Source organism: Patella vulgata, chromosome 2 (assembly GCF_932274485.2).
Source record: "Patella vulgata chromosome 2, xgPatVulg1.2, whole genome shotgun sequence".
NCBI lineage: Eukaryota > Metazoa > Mollusca > Gastropoda > Patellidae > Patella > Patella vulgata.
Genome location: NC_065880.2, coordinates 48,891,211 through 48,910,191, shown reverse-complemented (window position 1 = coordinate 48,910,191; position 18,981 = coordinate 48,891,211). Strand labels below are relative to the sequence as shown.

At 34.4% G+C, this 18,981-nt stretch overlaps 1 protein-coding gene across 1 annotated transcript; it reads left to right on the top strand.

Moving 5' to 3' along the window:
• LOC126811593 (2-oxoisovalerate dehydrogenase subunit beta, mitochondrial) lies at positions 1–18,700 on the top strand. The gene is made up of 9 exons (XM_050537299.2): positions 1–179; positions 5,604–5,681; positions 8,650–8,718; positions 9,150–9,283; positions 11,715–11,870; positions 12,556–12,727; positions 14,010–14,155; positions 15,327–15,413; positions 16,162–18,700. The coding sequence occupies exons 1-9, from the start codon at positions 35–37 to the stop codon at positions 16,300–16,302; spliced, it is 1,128 nt and encodes a 375-aa protein (XP_050393256.1). The 5' UTR covers positions 1–34; the 3' UTR covers positions 16,303–18,700.
• Positions 18,701–18,981: the final 281 nt, after the last annotated feature.

The following is an 18,981-nucleotide window of genomic DNA, read 5'->3' as shown; positions in this document are numbered from 1 at the left end:
AGAAGTTATAGAAGATTGGAAGATTGAAGAAAAGATGGCATCTTGCATACTGAAACGACTTTCATCCTCGAAAAAACAGTTATGTCTTTTGCTCAGATTAGAACCAACAGCAAAGAATCCTGCTGCCACCAGGCATCTTTCATTTACTTATCAACCTGAAACTGCATCAGCTGCACATGGTATGTAATAACAGATAATTATTTTAACCGACGTGAGAGTAGTAACTATCTACTTTGTGTATAGTTGGCCTAATACTAATCCAGAGTAGGCCTAGGTTATGGCTGTAGCCCACAATATTAACTTTTTTTCCTTCTGCTCTGCAGAATCACTGCAGATTTTTTTGTTTTTTTTGTTGAGGTATTAGAAAACTAGATTAAGCTGGTTGAAGTTTATCTGGATAAAAAATAATTATAGTATTATATAGCTACAAGAACATAACTAAAAACGCTGAGATGATTGAGATATACTGATGTGCTTGTTTTTAGCTACGATTGGATGCCTTTAGTTCCTTTTGGCAAGTGTCCAGGGGTCGCTTAGGTCCCGGAAACTCCTTGGGGTCTAGATCGATTTCCAGCTAATAAAATTACTCAGCAGTGAAGTTAAATTTTATTTCTTTTCTAAATCCCTTACCAATACCATGGTTTCCTGCGATACTGAACTTTACAATATATGCTTAATAATACCAAGGTTGTGGACACTCTAGAGTTCACAATTTTTATACGATATTTATGAAACTGACAATGTATGTTTATAATCGAAAGATCTCAGTTTCTTTCGATATTGGCGCATATAGGACCGTCACTTCCTATATTATAGATTTTAGCTTGTGGACCCTCTAGAGCTCACATTTTGTGAAAATTGGACCAGAACTGCCCGACAAAATGGCCACTACCATTAAAAGCATGTAATACCCAGGTTGTGTACCACCCAGAGGTTTGAATTTTAATCCAATTCGATATATCCCAAAGATCTGGGTTCCTTTTCGATATTGGTGCGTATTATGGACCATAATTTTCTGGATTATGACATTTTTAGCTCGTGGACCCTCGAGAGGTGGCCATTTTTATCTTTTTTTCAAAATCGTTCAACTATGTCATTGTTACATAATAATTATGGCCGAGTCTGAATTTCGTGAAAATTCACCGAAACTTTCAGTCAAACTGCCGCTCCCCTGTACGCAAATACCATAAAAGCATGTAAATGTCCAGGTTCTGGACCATCTAAAGGTCACAATTTTTATCCGATTTAGATGAAACTTAAAACGAGTATCACTAGTTCTTGGATGTGTTCAGTTTTGGTGCGCCATTGGCCCCCTGCCTTTTACGCAAAATGTGAAATATGAATGAAGTTTGTGGACCTTCCAGAGATGACAATTTTTGACCTATTTATGAGATGAAACTTTAGAAACTATGTGTTAAGGATCAAAAGAGTTCGACTTTGGTATACATCATACCTTACATTCAAGAGCTATATCCCCTGCTTTTTACGCAAAATGTGAAATATGTATGAACTTTGTAGGCCCTCCAGAGGCGGCTACAATTGTTGTCCAATTCTGAGGAAACTTAACAATTATGTTAAGGATCAAAAGATCTTGAATTAGAGGATGAGCCTTATTGATTTAACCTCTTCCCCATACATTTCTTTGCAAAATGTGGGTGTATCTTGCATGGCAACTGCTTGTTTCAACTGGTTATAACTGATAGCAGTGAATTATTTGATGGATAAGGGACACAAGGAAAAAGTGTGAGAAAAAATGTATCCCGCCGTTTTTTTATACGTTCATAATGTGGACGTATATTGCCGTCGCCCCTGTCTCTGTGTGTTGCCAACAGGCCGCAATTCTTAAAGATACATTAGTTAAAGGGCCAATCCAGATAATATGTTGGAGAATAAACTGCTTAATTTTGTGTTAAAATCCCTTAAAATCCCATTAAACAGGTTTCGATATAAGCATTGCACACATAAAATAAAATGTACACAGAATCAACCAAATCCAGCAATATCAATTCATTGTATACATTTGTTACATGTAAGTGATCCTGACAAAATTACATTACTTCCGGTGATAATGAAAATGTTGAATTAGTTTTATGAAATCAGAAATGGCATAAGGCATCACATGGTGAAAATTATATGTAAATCGAGTAATAATTGCCACTTTCATAGACCAAAAACCTTGATCAGTGACCAAAGGGCCGAGCAACTAACTCAATATTTGTGATACTTTTTCAAACAACTTAAACCTGTCAGTCTTCATCTGGAAATTGAGACCAGTGTATCAAACTGTATTATGCGGCTTATGGATAAACCAGACTTTTACTTTATAAAAATAATGTGTAGGTGAAAAATAATGTGTAGGTGAAATTTACCTTTCGTTATCAAGTACAGCACATGGGTCATTCATTGTATAGACCTCTAAAGAAATGGGAATCAATTATCCGGTCACCCAACGAAAAAATGACCAGAAATCTTAAAAGGGTAACGTATCCGGATAAGCATTTATGACGTTCACGTCCAAACGACTAAATATTGTGAGCTGAATTTTTGAGACAAGATAAACACATCATTCCTCTATATTTTGGCGTTTAAATTTTAAACGTACTCAGACTTTTATTTTTGAGACTCTGTTCAAATCAGGATAGTCCCTTTAAGAGTTTAATAAAGAGTTGGCCATTCTTGCTATAATTCAAAAATAGATGATAAAAAAAGAAAATATTGAAAATTTTGGTCAAATTACTTTATTCTGAATGGAGTTGTCACTGTTGGAAGTTTTCCATTTATGAGAATTGCCGATCGATTGATTGACAGACGATAACTCCCCCCACACATTGTCGGTTATCAAGTAACATTCTCAATGGTTATGGATGGTACCCTCGCTCGGTAGGCCTTTCATTGGCAGTCTCTGGTAGTGACGTCAGGGATTAACGGTAAAGGTTAGCTTGGTCGGCCATTTATTGATTTAATTTTAGATGGAAGACTGTTTAAATTCAAGCTGTATCCAAGCCATACAAGGTGTACAGAGTTAATTTTGAGCTTGTCATGTAAATAAAGGTCTAATTAATAATTTCTATAACATCTGAAGCCTAAATAAAGACTTGCAATAAGCAGATTTAGCTCTTGCATAATGTATGTTTAACTGATCGTCTTTGAACTTGACATACTTATTCTTTATACACTAAGGATGATCCCTATTGTTTTTGGTGCATGCCCAACCCCCAGGGGCAGGAGTACGCCCACTTTTTGTATTTGTTTGTTTGTCGTCTACAGGCCACATTTCGTAACAGATCCACAGTCATCCACTTCAAACTTTGCATACTTATTCCTTATACCCTAAGGATCATCACTATTGATTTTGGTGCATGCCCAACCCCCAAGGACAGGACCATACCCATTTTTTGTATTTGTTTGTGTGTCGCTTACAGGCCGCAATTCTTAATCGATCGTCTTGATAACTTTTCATACTCATTCCTTATACCCAAAGGATGATCTCTTAATTTTGGTGCATGCCCGACCCCCCTGGGACAGAGCCATGCTCAATTTTTGTGTCTGTGTTTCATCTACAGGCTGCAATTCTTAACAGATCCACTTCAAACTTTACATACTTATTCCTTATACCCTAAGGATCATCACTATTGATTTTGGTGCTTGTCCAACCCCCAGGGGCAGAGCCTGTAGTTTAGATAGAGTCTCTAATCCATAATCTACCCTGTAGTCTCTAAAACATGATGTACCCTGTAGTTCAGATAGTTTCTAAACCATAGTTTCGTAAATAGGAGGTCGATAGTTAAATGAATATGAATTTTACGATATGTTAATCTTGAAATGACATAGTTACTCTTAAATGAATATATTGTTAACACGCTTTAAATATCTGTGTGCAATAGACTTGCAATAGATGTTTTAATGACAATAAATCATACTTTAAGACTTAAAATGAATAGATACAGTTGGTTTAACTTGAATGTAAATATTAATTATCTATGTATAGAAACTTTCGGTTGAATCATATCATAAAAATATCTTATTTCATATAGTCTTACGTATTTGTCAACATCAAGGTGAACTTGTTCTATTTAGCCTATTCAGATTTGTTCATAGTTATGAATTTTCTTGTTTCACTTGACTAAACAAAACATTTTGTAGGAATGTAGGCTTTTATAGATTGAACATAAAGCCGACAAATGTTGAGTTGTGTGGAACATGCTCAAGGTGATTTGTAACAAATCTGAGACACGATATATGTTTGATACTGGTTGAGCATCAAAACAACATGATTCTTTTCATCGGAATTGGGGCGCAAATACCCAAAATAGTCAGACAAACTTTAAACCAACTGCGTCCCCTTCGCTGGGCCCCTTCAATGTCTGTCTACCTGTGGAATAACCTGTATTTGTATCTGGTAAATTTGTGCGGTTTATTTATTAGACAAATTAATACTATTATTTACACATATGCGGGGAGTGGTAACGTCTTACCCCAAACAAATTGCAAAAGAAACCAGGAAGTTTCAGAGAGTGATATCTCGTATCACATGACACTGATGAAACATATGCCCAAAACACATGTCGTACTTCAAGCAGGTTGGCGCTAGATAGGTTTTATTTAAATGAAACTGATTTTACACTGATTTTAAATGTTTCATCCATTAGTCAATTTAAAAAAATTTTGATTTTCGAAAAATTGATGACACAATTAATGATCGATGACTGAAAACTGACACACAATCCGGAATGGCTCCAGACCAAAAAATCATGGAATTTCAGGCACTTATTTTGCCAGCTAGAAAGCAAAAAGGTTTTATCTACCAAATTTTTATTTAAAGTTTGATTTTTCACCGTACCCGTCTGCACAAAAAGTCTGATTTTTAAAAGCGTATGCAAGTTAAATATATTTTAATAGCGCTTTTATCTGGTGTATCAATTAGACTAAATAACAATAATGTGCACTTTTTGTTGTATAATAATAACAATAGCATGTTCCTATAGACTCTTTTTAATCTATGACATATCTATCCACATCCCTGTCGAGGCAGCCAACTTCGACACAACAATATAATAGGGCATATAAATATAGATAGTGAGTAGGTACACTTTGTACACTTGACGTCATATTTTCATGATGTCATATGAAATTTCTGGTTTCACAGTTGTCACAACTTTATCTAGGTTGTGGACCCTCTAAAAGTCACCGTTTTTATCCAATCTTAATGATACTTAAAATATAGGTTTATATCCCAAAAAACTTGATTCTTTTCGATATTCGTACATATCGGACCATAACTTGATTATGGCCCCTGATTATACAAAAAAATCACGTTTTTGTTTAGCTTGTTCTCTGTCCATCTCTTGCAAAATGTGGGCGTATCTTGCCTGGCAACCGCTGGTTATTTTTATCCATATTTTTTTTTACAGTTTTTATTTCTTGGTTGTTGTGTTGGGGGGATTTTTTTTACCCTATTCTCCTCTTTGATAACCATGGGCCACCATACATATGTCACAAAGTATTGATTCCTGTAACTGATATTTCATAAATACATTCTAATATCTTGTTATTTAATACATAAAAGAACAAAAATGATGTACATTATTAATTTATATTTTTAGGAGAAACAACTCGCATGAATTTTTTCCAGTCTATTACAAGTGCTCTTGATACAGTTTTAGAAACAGATCCAACATCTGGTTAGTATTTTATAGTTATGTTATATAATTTTGGATTTGGACATTAAATTTTCCAGACATGAAATAAATGTGTGCTTGAAAAAGTAACAAAGCTAAAATTTTGAAATACTAAAATATCACGCAACAATGTTTTTATACGCCCACATTTTCATGTGGACATATATTGTTGTCGCTCCTGTCCGTCAGGACGTCCGTCCACAATTGTTTGTGGACACTCTACAGGTCACAATTTTTATTCGATTTCAACGAAACTTGAAATATAGATTTATCTCCCTAAGATCTTGGTTCCTTTTGATATTGGCATGTATCGGACCGTAAATTCATGGATTATGGCTCCTGATTATACGAATATCGAAAGGAACCGAGATCTTTGGGTTATAAACTTACATTTCAAGTTTCAACAAAATCGGATAAAAATTGTGACCTCTATTAGAAAGTGCACGAGGACCGCACTACACGTAAAACAAAAATCTACAAGATAAACCTGCGGACAAGACAGAAAATAGACATTGCACCAAACAAACAAATATCAAATCAAGTGAATGGATCCGGGGGCCAGCCGTAAGCGTCCACTGCGCTGTACAGTCCTGGGCCTGTAGTGACACAGACTTCACTCAAGTTTGAAAACAATCAGGAATACAATGCGACAGAAATAATGCGACCGATCTTGACAGTGGTCGTCTCCTCAATGGTGATAGTCTGCCAGTTGACGTCATGAGTTAAAACGTCGAACAATTTTAACAATTAGGGTTATAATCAGAATAGAATCTCGGGAAACGCGAAAATAATAAGTGTAGTGAGCAAACAGGAGCAAAACCCGACGAGAACATTCTGCAGTACGAAGGGTTAAAACTCTACTCTAATAATAGTAAGTGCAGGAGGACCGCACTGCATGTGAAACAAAAATCTACAAGATAAACCTTCGGACAAGACAGAAAATAGACATTGCACCAAACAAACAAATATCAAATCAAGTGAATGGATCCGGGCCAGCCGTAAGCGTCCACTGCGCTGTACAGTCCCGGGCCTGTAGTGACACAGACTTCACTCAAGTTTGAAAACAATCGGGAATACACCACAAGCTAAAAAAATGATTTTTCGACAGTCAGGGGCCATAATCCATGAAGTTTTGGTCCGGTACTTGCCAATATCCAAAGCAACCGAGATCTTTTGGAGATAAACCTATATTTCAAGTTTCGTAAAAATCGGACCTGTAGAGTGTTAGGGTGACCCACCATAAATAAATATCTCCATATATCTCGACAATTACGCCACAATACTTATATATATGCCAAGCCTCAAATCAGTTCCACACAATTATAGTCACTAAATAAACGATCATGTTGTACTTAATAAGCTATGGCCATTAATCACGTATAAATAATAGACTGAAAACTGGTTCCAAGAGTCGTCCATAACATCCAGACACTTTTGAGTAAAAGATAGGTTACGTGCCCTTGTTTTGAAATTAGTCTCGCTTAACCAGTCTATCGACCATTCTACGTCTGATTGACAGGTCGGGATAATCAAGACTACTTTTTTACGAAACATAACAGAAAGCTAGAACAAGAAATTGAATTTAGAAATAAGCACGTTAGGTAGCTCAACAATCGTTTTAAGAAGCTTGTAAAAGTAAAATGAAACTACTGCTAGTATCATGTTCTTGCCTAACCTGAGTGTTTCAGAGATATTATTTGTACTAAACCAAAAGATGCCGCTCTTAACGGTACAGTTAATGATAAAGCGATTTAAAAAATGAAACGAACGTAATTTCTAAATCTGCTGTAATAACCAAGAAGCTTAATTTTACTGCTATTCAAAATCGTCAACAATAAATTTTTTACGGCTGTAATAGTTGATAGATTTGTAGAGAATTGCACGTGCCATGGCTATTTATAGTATCATATTGTCAGAAAGTTGGTCTCGGCACGGCGAATGTGCACGCTTCAGTGGTAGTCTCGAACTATCAGCGGTGGACTGTATTTCTGTGAGTACATGGGCCATCCTAAGAGTGTCCACAAACAATTTATATTTGCGCATATCGGATTGTAACTTCCTGAATTATGGCCCCTGATTGTACGTAAAATCCCGTTTTTAGCTTGTGGTCCCTCTAGAGGTCACAATTTTATCCGATTTATGAAACATTTGAATATATCACCGTCACACCCTAATGATGGTTGAGATTGAATTTCATGAAAATCGGACCAAAACTGCCGGACAAAATGGCCACTCCTCGTACGCAAATAGTGTATAGATGGTATATCTAGGTTGTGGACCCTCTAGAGGCTACAATTTTGATCCAGTTTTGATGAAACTTGAAATACATGTTTATAACCCAAAGATCTTGGTTCCTTTTGATATTTGCGCATATTGGACCGTAACTTCCTGGATTAAGTGTTTTTAGCTTGTGGTCCCTCTAGAGGTCACAATTTTTATCCAATTGAAAAAAAAACCAATTGAATATTTCACCGTTACACCCTAATGACGGCCGAGTTTGAATTTCATGAAAATCAAACCCAAACTGCCAGATAAAACGGCTGCCCCTCATACGCAAATAGTGTAAATATATGGTACAGTATATCAAGGTTGTGGACTCTCTAGAAGTCACAATGTTGATCCGATTTTGATGAAACTTGAAATATATATTTATAACCCAAAGATCTTGATTCCTGTTGATATTCGCGTATATCGGATCGCAACTTCCTGAATTATGGCCCTTGATTGTATGAAAAATCGCTGTTTGTTTAGCTTGTTCTCTATCCATCTCTTGCAAAATGTGGGCATATCCTGCCTGGCAGCTGCTGGTTGAATTAGTGTGTCCCAATGTCCACAGGTTTGTCTAATGCCATTGGTTTTGTTTGCATGTAGTGCAGTCCACCTGCACTTACTAGTAGAATAGGGACTGGAAATGCTATTTGATAATTTCATTTCATTTTATATTTGATAATTTGAATTTTCTCTTCCTTAGTGTTATTTGGAGAAGATGTGGCATTTGGTGGAGTGTTTAGATGTACCGTTGGACTCAAAGATAAATATGGTAAACTTATTACATTTTACTTTTGCATGAATTATTAACAGGAAGTCTATAGCCAATTTGTCTGCTCCCACTGAATATGAAGGTTACGCTGTACTGTAGATCATAAGGTCTGTGATCTAGCTATGCAAATCATAGTTTGTATGTGACAAGGAATAGGTTAGCTTGCCTAACTTATGTGTTTTCTCCTTTTAATCCAGTTTTCTCTAATGTCTAAGATTCATTGATACTAAAGAATTATTGAAATAAAAATACTGAGTTGGTTTGAAAATGACCTGGTTAGTGTCTAGTGGACATTAAACCCCATTTCTCTGTCTCTGCCTCTTAGTTGTACATGTAATTAAATTTATATTTATTTCTTAGTCTATATTTCTTATGTTTTAACACAATTTTTACACATAATTATATGTATTATGAATATTTGATGGTTGTAGGAAAAGATAGAGTATTCAACACTCCATTAAGTGAACAAGGTATTGTGTCATTTGGTATTGGTATTGCAGCAGCAGGAGCTACAGCTGTAGCAGAAATACAGTTTGCAGATTATATTTTCCCTGCATTTGATCAGGTCTGTTATTTTTATGTCTCCTAATTTTTCTTTGTGAAGACATATTTACAGGGGTTTTTTTTTTGGTTAGATTTTGACTTACCAACATTGCACAGAAGATTAGAATAATTGTCCCCCGCCTTTCGAAGAAAGCAGTGGACTATTAAAATGGGTCTGTCGGTCTGTCTGTCCGCCCGTCCGTCATACTTTTTGGGACACAATAACTCTCTTTCTAATTGAGCTAGAATGCTCAACTTGGTGAAGCTGTTTATTAGGTCATTTCCTTGATAGAGTTCGAAGATGAGCATTTTCTGATTTGGGACATGATAACTTTAGTTCTAATTAAGTGAGAGTGATGAAACTTGGTGTATAGTTTCATTACATCAATACCTTGACTAAGTTCGATAATGAGCAATTTCTGCTCAGGGTAAGCAGAGCGATAAGCAATTTGATTGGCTGAGACTCTGGAATACAATATCTCTCCTTCTAATTGAACTAGAATGTTCAAACTTGGTGTAGGTTTTTAGTAGGTAAATGCCTTGCTGATGGAGTTCGAAGATGAGCATTTTCGTCTTAGGATAAGCAAAGATAAGCAATTTGATAGGTTGATGCTTTGGGACACGATAGCTTTAGTGCTAATTAAGTGAGAGTGAGGACACTTGGTGTATAGTTTTATCACATCAATACCTTGACTAAGTTCCATAATAAGCACTTTTTGCTTAGGGTAATCAGAGCGATAAGCAATTTTTGCTTAGGGTAATCAGAGCGATAAGCAATTTGATTGGTCGAGACTTTGAAACATGATAACTCTGCTTCTAATTGAGGTAGAATGTTCACACTTTGGTGTAGGCGTTGATTAAGTGAATGCCTTGATGGAGTTCGATGAGAAACATTGTCTGCTTACGGTAAGCAGAGATAAGCAATCTGATTGGTTGATGTTTTGGGGCATGATAACTTTGGTTTTAAATAAGTGAGAGTGATGAAACTCTGACTATAGATTCATTATATCATTGGTTCATTCCCATATCGCCGACTCGCCGAGTTTTAGGGGAAAAAGTTTAGTCGACGTTAGGGGGTTGAGTGCCCTAGAACAATAGACCCAAGCTGAAGGATAAAATTAATTAAGCAGATAATTTTGGGGGCATTTATTTTTTTATTAATTAGTGAGTAAGTTGAATTCTGATAAAAAATCAATTTAAGAGAACTATATATTAATAATGACTGGTCCCTGCCTCATTAACACTTTTAATCCGTTTTTAACCCATCAAAGAGTGCCGCGGTCGACCTGCCAAATTCTGATGAGTCGGCGATATGGGAAGACCCCCAGATCATTACCTTGACTAAGTTTAATTAAGTGAGAGTGATGAAACTCTTGAGTATAGATTCATTATCTCATTACCTTGACTAAGGGTAAGCAGAGATAAGCAAATTGATTTGTTGATGCTTTGGGACACAATAACTCTAGTTCTGATTAAGTGAGAATGATCAAACTTGGTGTATAGTTTCATTACATCAATACCTTGACTGAGTTCGATAATGAAAATTTTCTGCTCAGGGTAAGCAATGCGATAAGCAATTTGATTGGTCGAGGCTTTGAAAAAAAAATAACTCTCCTACTAATTGAGGTAGAATGTTCATCTTGGTGTAGCTTTTCATCAGGTGAATGCCTTGATAGAGTTCGATGATGAACATTGTCTGCTTACGGTAAGCAGAGATAAGCAATTTGATTTGTTGATGTATTTGGGCACGATAACTTTGGTTATAATTATGAGCCATGAAACTCTGAGTATAGATTCATTATATCATTACTTTGACTAAGTTTGATGAGAATTTTCTGCTTAGGCTAAGGATCGATAAGCAATTTGATTGGTCAAGACTTTGGAACATAACAACTCTGCTTTTAATTGAGGTAAAATGTTTAAACTTGATGTAGATGTTCATTAGGTGAATGTCATGACTGAGTTCAATGATTAACATTTCGAGCTTTAGCTAAGCAGAGCTAAGCAATTTCATTGGTCGATGCTTTGGGACAAGATAACATTGATTCTACCTGATAGAGAGTGATGAAACTTAGTGTATCAGTGATAATCTGTTTGATTGCTTGATACTTTTGAAAAAAAATAAATGTGCGATTATGTGTCATCTATTTATTTTGGGATTTCGGCGGGGGACACGAGGCTCACTGTTGGCTTGTTAGACTTATAGTTGTATGAGTATTATATTATGTTAAACCCCATTTCATTTCATTTATGGTAGTATATTCAACTTCTGAAATCCAGGCCCAAACCATCCTTATAGTTATAAAGTGACATGTGTTAGAACATTTGATACACTTAGACTGATACTGAAATCTAAGTTAGTAGTGACAGTTTTTCAGCATGAAACAATTAATAATAAATTTGTATTATACTTTTTATTGATTAATAATGCAGTTAATGTTTTATTTCTCTAGATTCACAATGAAGCTGCATACTTTAGATATAGAAGTGGAAATCAGTTTGACTGTGGTGCGTTAACTATTCGCACTCCAAGTGGTGCCGTTGGTCATGGTGCTTTATATCATTCTCAATCACCAGAAGCATATTTTGCACATATTCCAGGTTTAAAGGTAAGCTTGGTGTCACATTCTTAGAGACCCAAACATCGCTTCTTAACCGGGCGCACTCTTTTATGATTGCAATTATGCATCTTGCAATTTATCTTTGAGTAGCACTTTTCAAACCATAAGATATTTTAAAGTGTGTTGTTCAAACCCAGTATTATCCATAATAATCAATATTAAAGATACATTATTGGAGATTAGATAAAGAGCTGGCAGTTCTCACTATAATAGTTAAAAACTAGATAATGTAAAGGGAATTTGCTGAAAATTTCAGTCAAATGGATCCACTCTGAACCGAGAATTTAGCACTTGAATTTTGGGACTAGTCTCGATCATCATTACTAAAGTCGGTACGATAAAAAAAACATAGTCTTGATTATCCATTTTTTGATTTAATCATGAATCAGCATTGAGCAGCAGATCATATTATAATCCAGTAAATATCGCTGGCTAGTGATGACATCAAGAGTTGATTATGGTCTTGATAAGTTAATTAATGTCTAATTAATAATTTAGATAACATTTCAGGCCTAAAGCTAGAAAGACCTGCAATTGACAGATTTAGTGCTTGCATAATGTATGTTTAAAAACACAAAATAAAATTAAGTATTTCAATCAATACTGGTGTTGTTTTTGTAGTTTTCCCCTAATACACCAAGATATGTACTGCTAATGTCAACTTTTTTTTTAGGTTGTAATACCAAGAGGGCCAATTCAAGCTAAAGGGTTATTGCTTAGTTGTATCCGTGATAAAAATCCATGTATATTTTTTGAACCAAAGATATTATATAGATCAGCTGTAGAAGATGTACCATCAGGAGATTATATGATACCTTTATCAGAAGCAGAGGTTCTTGTTGAAGGTTTGTGATAAATATGCTCAGAAAATAACCACATGCAAATGTCATTTGGTGTTACTTACTATATACTTGATTAACAAATGTAATGAAATAGTGTTTAACGGCAAGCGGCCCTACGGCCTACACTTATTTTGATTTCCAATCATCAAGGGTTCTTTTACATGGATGTCAATGTGTACACACAAACTTAGTATTTCGTCCCATTTGAACAACTAGACCACTGTCCTTGCCATTCCTTCTGTCTTGCACCATTGACAAGGGTATACCACAGCGGAAAATTCTGAGGAACTTTCTCAGCCAACACCAGCGAGCAAAACTTAAACCTCCTGGTTAGCGACACACAGTTAATTAACAGAATACATCCTCTTTGCTTCGATAAAAAGTTAACTACTCCATTTAATTAAATTAAATGTGTTGAATTGTTTTGTGAAGTATGTATTAATATCAAATTTTGGTTTGTATGATACTCTGAGACAGTTTTGAGATATAACTAGGTTGATAGTTTAAAAATACGTTCCCAGAAAAGTATTTATCGGGTGGTTATGTCCAATAAAAGTTTGATATATATGGAAAGTAGAAATATCCAATATTACTAGAAAAATACTGGATTCCCTGAAAAACACTCATAGAGCGTATACAGGACAAAAATATAAGGGTTCCCCTAATCCACAGCCCGTCGATTAGGAATATCTGCAAGCGTGACGTCAAAGGTTGCACGCGGAGATTGATAAACTTTATGAAGAGTTAGACGTACAACACTTTCTGAGATAAAAATCACGGAAAAAGACGCAGGCAGTGGATAATCCGAGAATTTAATTAGGATTCGATATTTATAATAAATAGACAGCGATTAAAGACAACATCTTCTTGTGTATACAATGAATTCTCTTCCGACTTCGCACCCGTTGCTAGGTACCGAGAGAGGTAAGTCACGTGACACAAACATGACCTCTTTTGATCGATTTTTTATAGCAGGGGTATTCGTTGGCAATTACAATGTTTTAAGAAGGATTTGCAGCAAAATTATGATGAATTAATTAGTTTGAATAATTAGTAAACAACCTGACTTAAGTTTAATCTTTCAGAATGAAATTTTTTTATCATTTAGAGCTTATCCAGTCAGTTATCAAACAAACACATTTGATTAACTCTTACTGGTAAATCAAATTCACTTAGTATGGGGTTTACGTCAACTTCTTCTCACAATCAAAAAGGTTTAGCTGCTTTTATATGATTGAAGGCTTACTTGTCATTTCTAAATTTGCTATATTTTTTTTTATTTCAGGAAGTGATATGACTTTAGTAGGATGGGGCACACAAGTTCATGTGTTACGAGATGTAGCTTTGATGGCCCAGGAAAAATTAAATATATCTTGTGAATTGATAGATCTGAAGACAATTTTACCCTGGGATGTTGACACAATAGCTAAAGTATGCTTTTAAACTTGTTGACTCATGGAATAATATACATTATAATTTATTTATTAAATTTGAAAATTTCTGTGTATCTTGAACCTACATTTTTAAATATGTAGGGTATTCAGGACTCTAATTTTGTTCATCTTTGTCAGTCATAACTGGCAGACTGATTGACATTGAAATATACCGGATTAGAATTTGACCTGCCAGTAAGGTTATGATAGGAATTTCTAGAATTTACAACAAAATGAATTTCTGGCCAATCTAAGGTAAACAAAGTTTACACAAAACTTTAGTTAAATTTGGTTAAGTATGAAGATAGTATTTGTCACTGTGGAACCAATCTGGTAATGGTTGTAATAAATACAACTATACTATCTTCATTAGGTCTTTTCACTCTGTCTGAATCGTTTTATGATTCATTTTAACTTTATATTATATAAAGTGTTGCCTTTCCCTACCTTATATAAGGGTCGCCTGTCCAACCTCGTGGGTTTTCTCCGGGTCCTCCGATTTCCTCCCACTGCTAAAGACCCCTACGCACAAGTGAATTATTGAAATAAAATTAAACCATATGTTAGTCCCGAAATCACCTAGTTTGTGTCGAATGGACGGTAAACGCCCATTTCTCTCTCTCTCTCCCTACCTTATATTCAGTTGTTTAAAGATACATTATGTAAGAATTAGATAAAGAGCTAGCCAATCTTGCTATAATAGTTCAAAAATAGATAATGTAAAATGCATAATTTGAAAATTTCATTCCAATTACTCTATGGCGAGCGAAGATATTAGCCTTTGAAGGCTAAGTCTCGCTCCTCCATTTTAAATTAAATTAAAATATGGCTGAACTGTTCTAATCTATTAAATATCAGAGAAATCTGATGCCATCGAGAGTTGATTATGGCCTGGATCAGTTAATTAATGTCTAATTAATAATTTAGAAAACATTTCAGGCCTAAAGAAAGACCTGCAATAGGCAGATTTAGCTCTTGCATAATGTATGTTTAAGTAGTTGTCTTGAGCAATATAAGGTTGATTAAATTATGTCCAAACCATATATAGGTATGTTTTCATTTCTTAATTGATTTTTAATTGTCATATTTTCCTTTTTTTCAACTTGTGCCATTTTAATGTGTGTTATTATTACCTAAATTGGTTTATATTATATTTTGTATAATTACAGTCTGTTGTTAAAACAGGGAGATTATTAATAGCACATGAAGCACCTATAACAGGTGGATTTGCTGCAGAAATAGCTTCAACTATACAGGTACTATTATGGTCAATCTAATTGGAGAGTGACAGACAGTATTTGATGGATCACCACCTTTCTGTTTTAATTTGAATTTTCCTAAAGCTGATAAGTGAACTAGTGTCTCAAAAATTTGATGATCTGTCTGATCAAATTGAAAGATACTATTTGACCCAGAAAATGAATTTCTTATTAAACATGTCTCCATATGTTAAATGACTGACTGTCAAATAAATAGCATGAAAATGACTGACCATCAAATGAATCGCATGAAAAACACATCGAGTTTCTCATTTTTACCATTAAGAATTTAGACCACCTGATCTTGTCAAATTCTATTGCTGCCACTAGCACCTCAAACTAATTGTGGCTATACAAGGAGCGTATACTATTTCTTTGACTTGCGGTTTGAGGTTGGGCTATGAAGCAATAATTTTGGTCAGTTTCATAGAACAGGAGTGTTAAATATTTACATATAACAAATGCTAAAGGGCTAATGTGGTCTAATAAGACACAAGATACTCTTATAGTGTAGAGCTGGGAAGCGGTGAAGCGATTATCATTAAGGAACTCATGGCTGCCGCTGCACCCTTCAATAATCAATCATATAACATCAATGTGGTCAACAATCAGCTTTTCGCATATATCATTTAATTTAAGATATATTAATGTCTGAAGAAAAATGTCCTAAGTCTTGATGATTCAGCCGCCTATATCTATATTTTAATTTCTTAATAGTGAACAATATTTTCTTTTCTCTTTTCAGTCTGAATGTTTTTTAAATCTTGAAGCACCTATATTACGGGTTTGTGGCTATGATATTCCATTCCCGCACGTATTTGAACCATTCTATTTGCCAGATAAGTGGCGATGTTTTGAAGCTGTGAAGAAATTGTCTAGTTATTAAAGCGGGTGTGTTCAAAATATAGATATAGTGAATATAAATATAAATATAGTGATTATATACTCTCTAACAACTATGTAAATAACAATTACATATCGGAACTCGGTATGCTGTGTAAACTAGTAAATAAATATATATAGATAGGCATATTCAATTGAAAAATGGTATGTATATATGTACATGTTTTGAGATATATTTTGACTACAATAAGTGCATCAAAGAATGGACAGATACAAAGGTAAGAACTGTTCGAGTTTAAATGTTGTTTGATTTTGATTTCTCTTTTGAAAGATTTATTTTTTCTTTGCTTCAGTTATTTTCATATCTTTGCTGAGCTGGCAAAAGGTTGTTTATTTGTTAATTATTTTAGTATCTTTTAGATACATACTTTATTATAAATATAATTTCTTATCCCAACTATGAGTTTAGGTAAACATTTACACAAAACCTCGTGTTTTAGGATGTGCAAATAGCTAAAATACAGATGAGTGAGGTCAAACTTCTTTTACAGATACATTTATTGATGATGTAACTAAGCATCCATGAGTTCACTCTTCTTTGTTGTATAAATATATAAGAGTGTCATAAGCTGGTGAAACACAATAATAAAGAAGGGATTAAATAAAAACATTAGCAAAGGATTATTAAATAGAGTTACCTCCCCACTTCTGAGAGGCATAATTAATTTTGTTCTCATTATAGATTTTCTAAACACAAACGTACAATTAATTTATTTTATCACCTTTTAATAACAAGATTTTTAAAATCATGATTATTCATAAATGCTGATATGATATTTGTGTTTCAATATAAACATATAATATGTATTTTTAAAGATACATTATGGGAGATTAGAGAAAGAGCTGGTAGTTTTCAGTATAATAGTTAAAAACTAGATAATGTAAAGGGAATTAGCTGGAAATTTCAGTCAAATTGATCCACTCTGAACCGAGAAATTAGCGATTGATTTTTAGGCCTACCCTTGATCATCATTACTATGGTCCGTACGATAAAAAACATAGTCTCGATTATCCATTTTTTGATTTAATCATCAATGAGCATTGAGCAGCAGATTGGATTCCAATCCAGTAAATATCGCATGCTAGCAATGACATCGAGAGTTGATTATGGTCTGGATAAGTTAATTAATGTCTAATTAATAATTTAGATAACATTTCAGGCCTAAAATAAGACCTGCATAGGCAGTTTTAGCTCTTGCATAATGTATGTTTAATAAAGAATTCCACTATGATACAGTATATATAAAAAGATGAAAAGCAGCAAAGAATGGATACCCATGTATTTCCAAATATAGAGTAGTATAATATATTATTTAGTGTTATTAATGTTTTGTTCTGTTTTTGTTGAGTTTTTTTTTATATTATTATTTTGGGTGTTACTACTATGGCAATTCTATTGTAATGAGGTTAATCAATCTTATTGTGAATCTCTATGTAGGAGTGTATATTGTTTAATAATCAATATTCATTTATTTTAAATTATAGGCTTAGCCAAATTACCAGAAAAGCTGATAGTATAGTTTTAAATTTATTTTCAATAAAATCTATCTAGTTTTACTACTCCTGCTTTGTTTTGAAATCCTTGAACAAAAACAGATTTTTGTTTCCACAGTTTGTTCATATTACCCTAGATCAGTGGTGGGCTAAACACAAAGTTTTGAAACAAATGTCATTTTATTGAATAAAGTAATATGGAACAAAGTACTTTATTTTTAACATTATCCTTATTAGGCACATTAAAAAAAATGAATTTAGTGGGAACAATGGTACTGGGATTTGTCAGACAAACAGTTTTATAGTCAACCTCTATATCAACCTTTCTGCGCTTTTTATTTGACTCCATAGTTATATTTAGAGAAAAATCAAAGCATGTCAACAAATCAAACAATAACATAAAATGAAAGTAGGCCCAAATCAAGTGACATCAATTAGGCAACTATGTCATTGAGTGACGCTGCAAACTATAAACAGACCTACAAAGATTATTGATCCTTACAGAGAGTAACGCCTGTTTAGAGTTTGAGCCCAACAATAAGCAATTTTGATTTTTTATTTCATTTAGAGATAAAATTTCTCATAAATTTTCAGATGTAGTGGAAGGGTCTGGCGGGCCGCATGACACGGCTTCGCTGGACAATGGGGTGAGAGTTTAGTTACCCTTAGTCTTATTTCTGACATGGTTTTTCTGATCCGCTTTATCAGAAAGGGTTAATCTTGTTTGGTTCATACATGTTAATTTGAATTAAAAATATAAATGTACAACGATCTGAGCTTAAAGTTACAGGTGGACATAAGTATTTTGGATCGAATGTAAAATTAAGAATTTATTGTATTAAAGACGTATAATGTGAATGTAAATACAAAATTTATTATGAAGTTGTCGATTGCCTTTTGTTGTTTTTATATGCCCACATTTTGTCGTCGCCCCTGTCCGTCCACAATTGTTTGTGGACACTCTACAGGTCACAATTCTTATCCGATTTTAACGAAACTTGAAGTATAGGTTTAACTCCAAAAGATCTTGGTTGCTTTTTATATTGGCATGCATCGGATCGAAACTTCATGGATTATGGTCCCTGATTGTACTAAAAATCACGTTTTTATACGCCCCTGTCCGTCCACAATTGTTTGTGGACACTCCACAGGTTACAATTTTTATCTG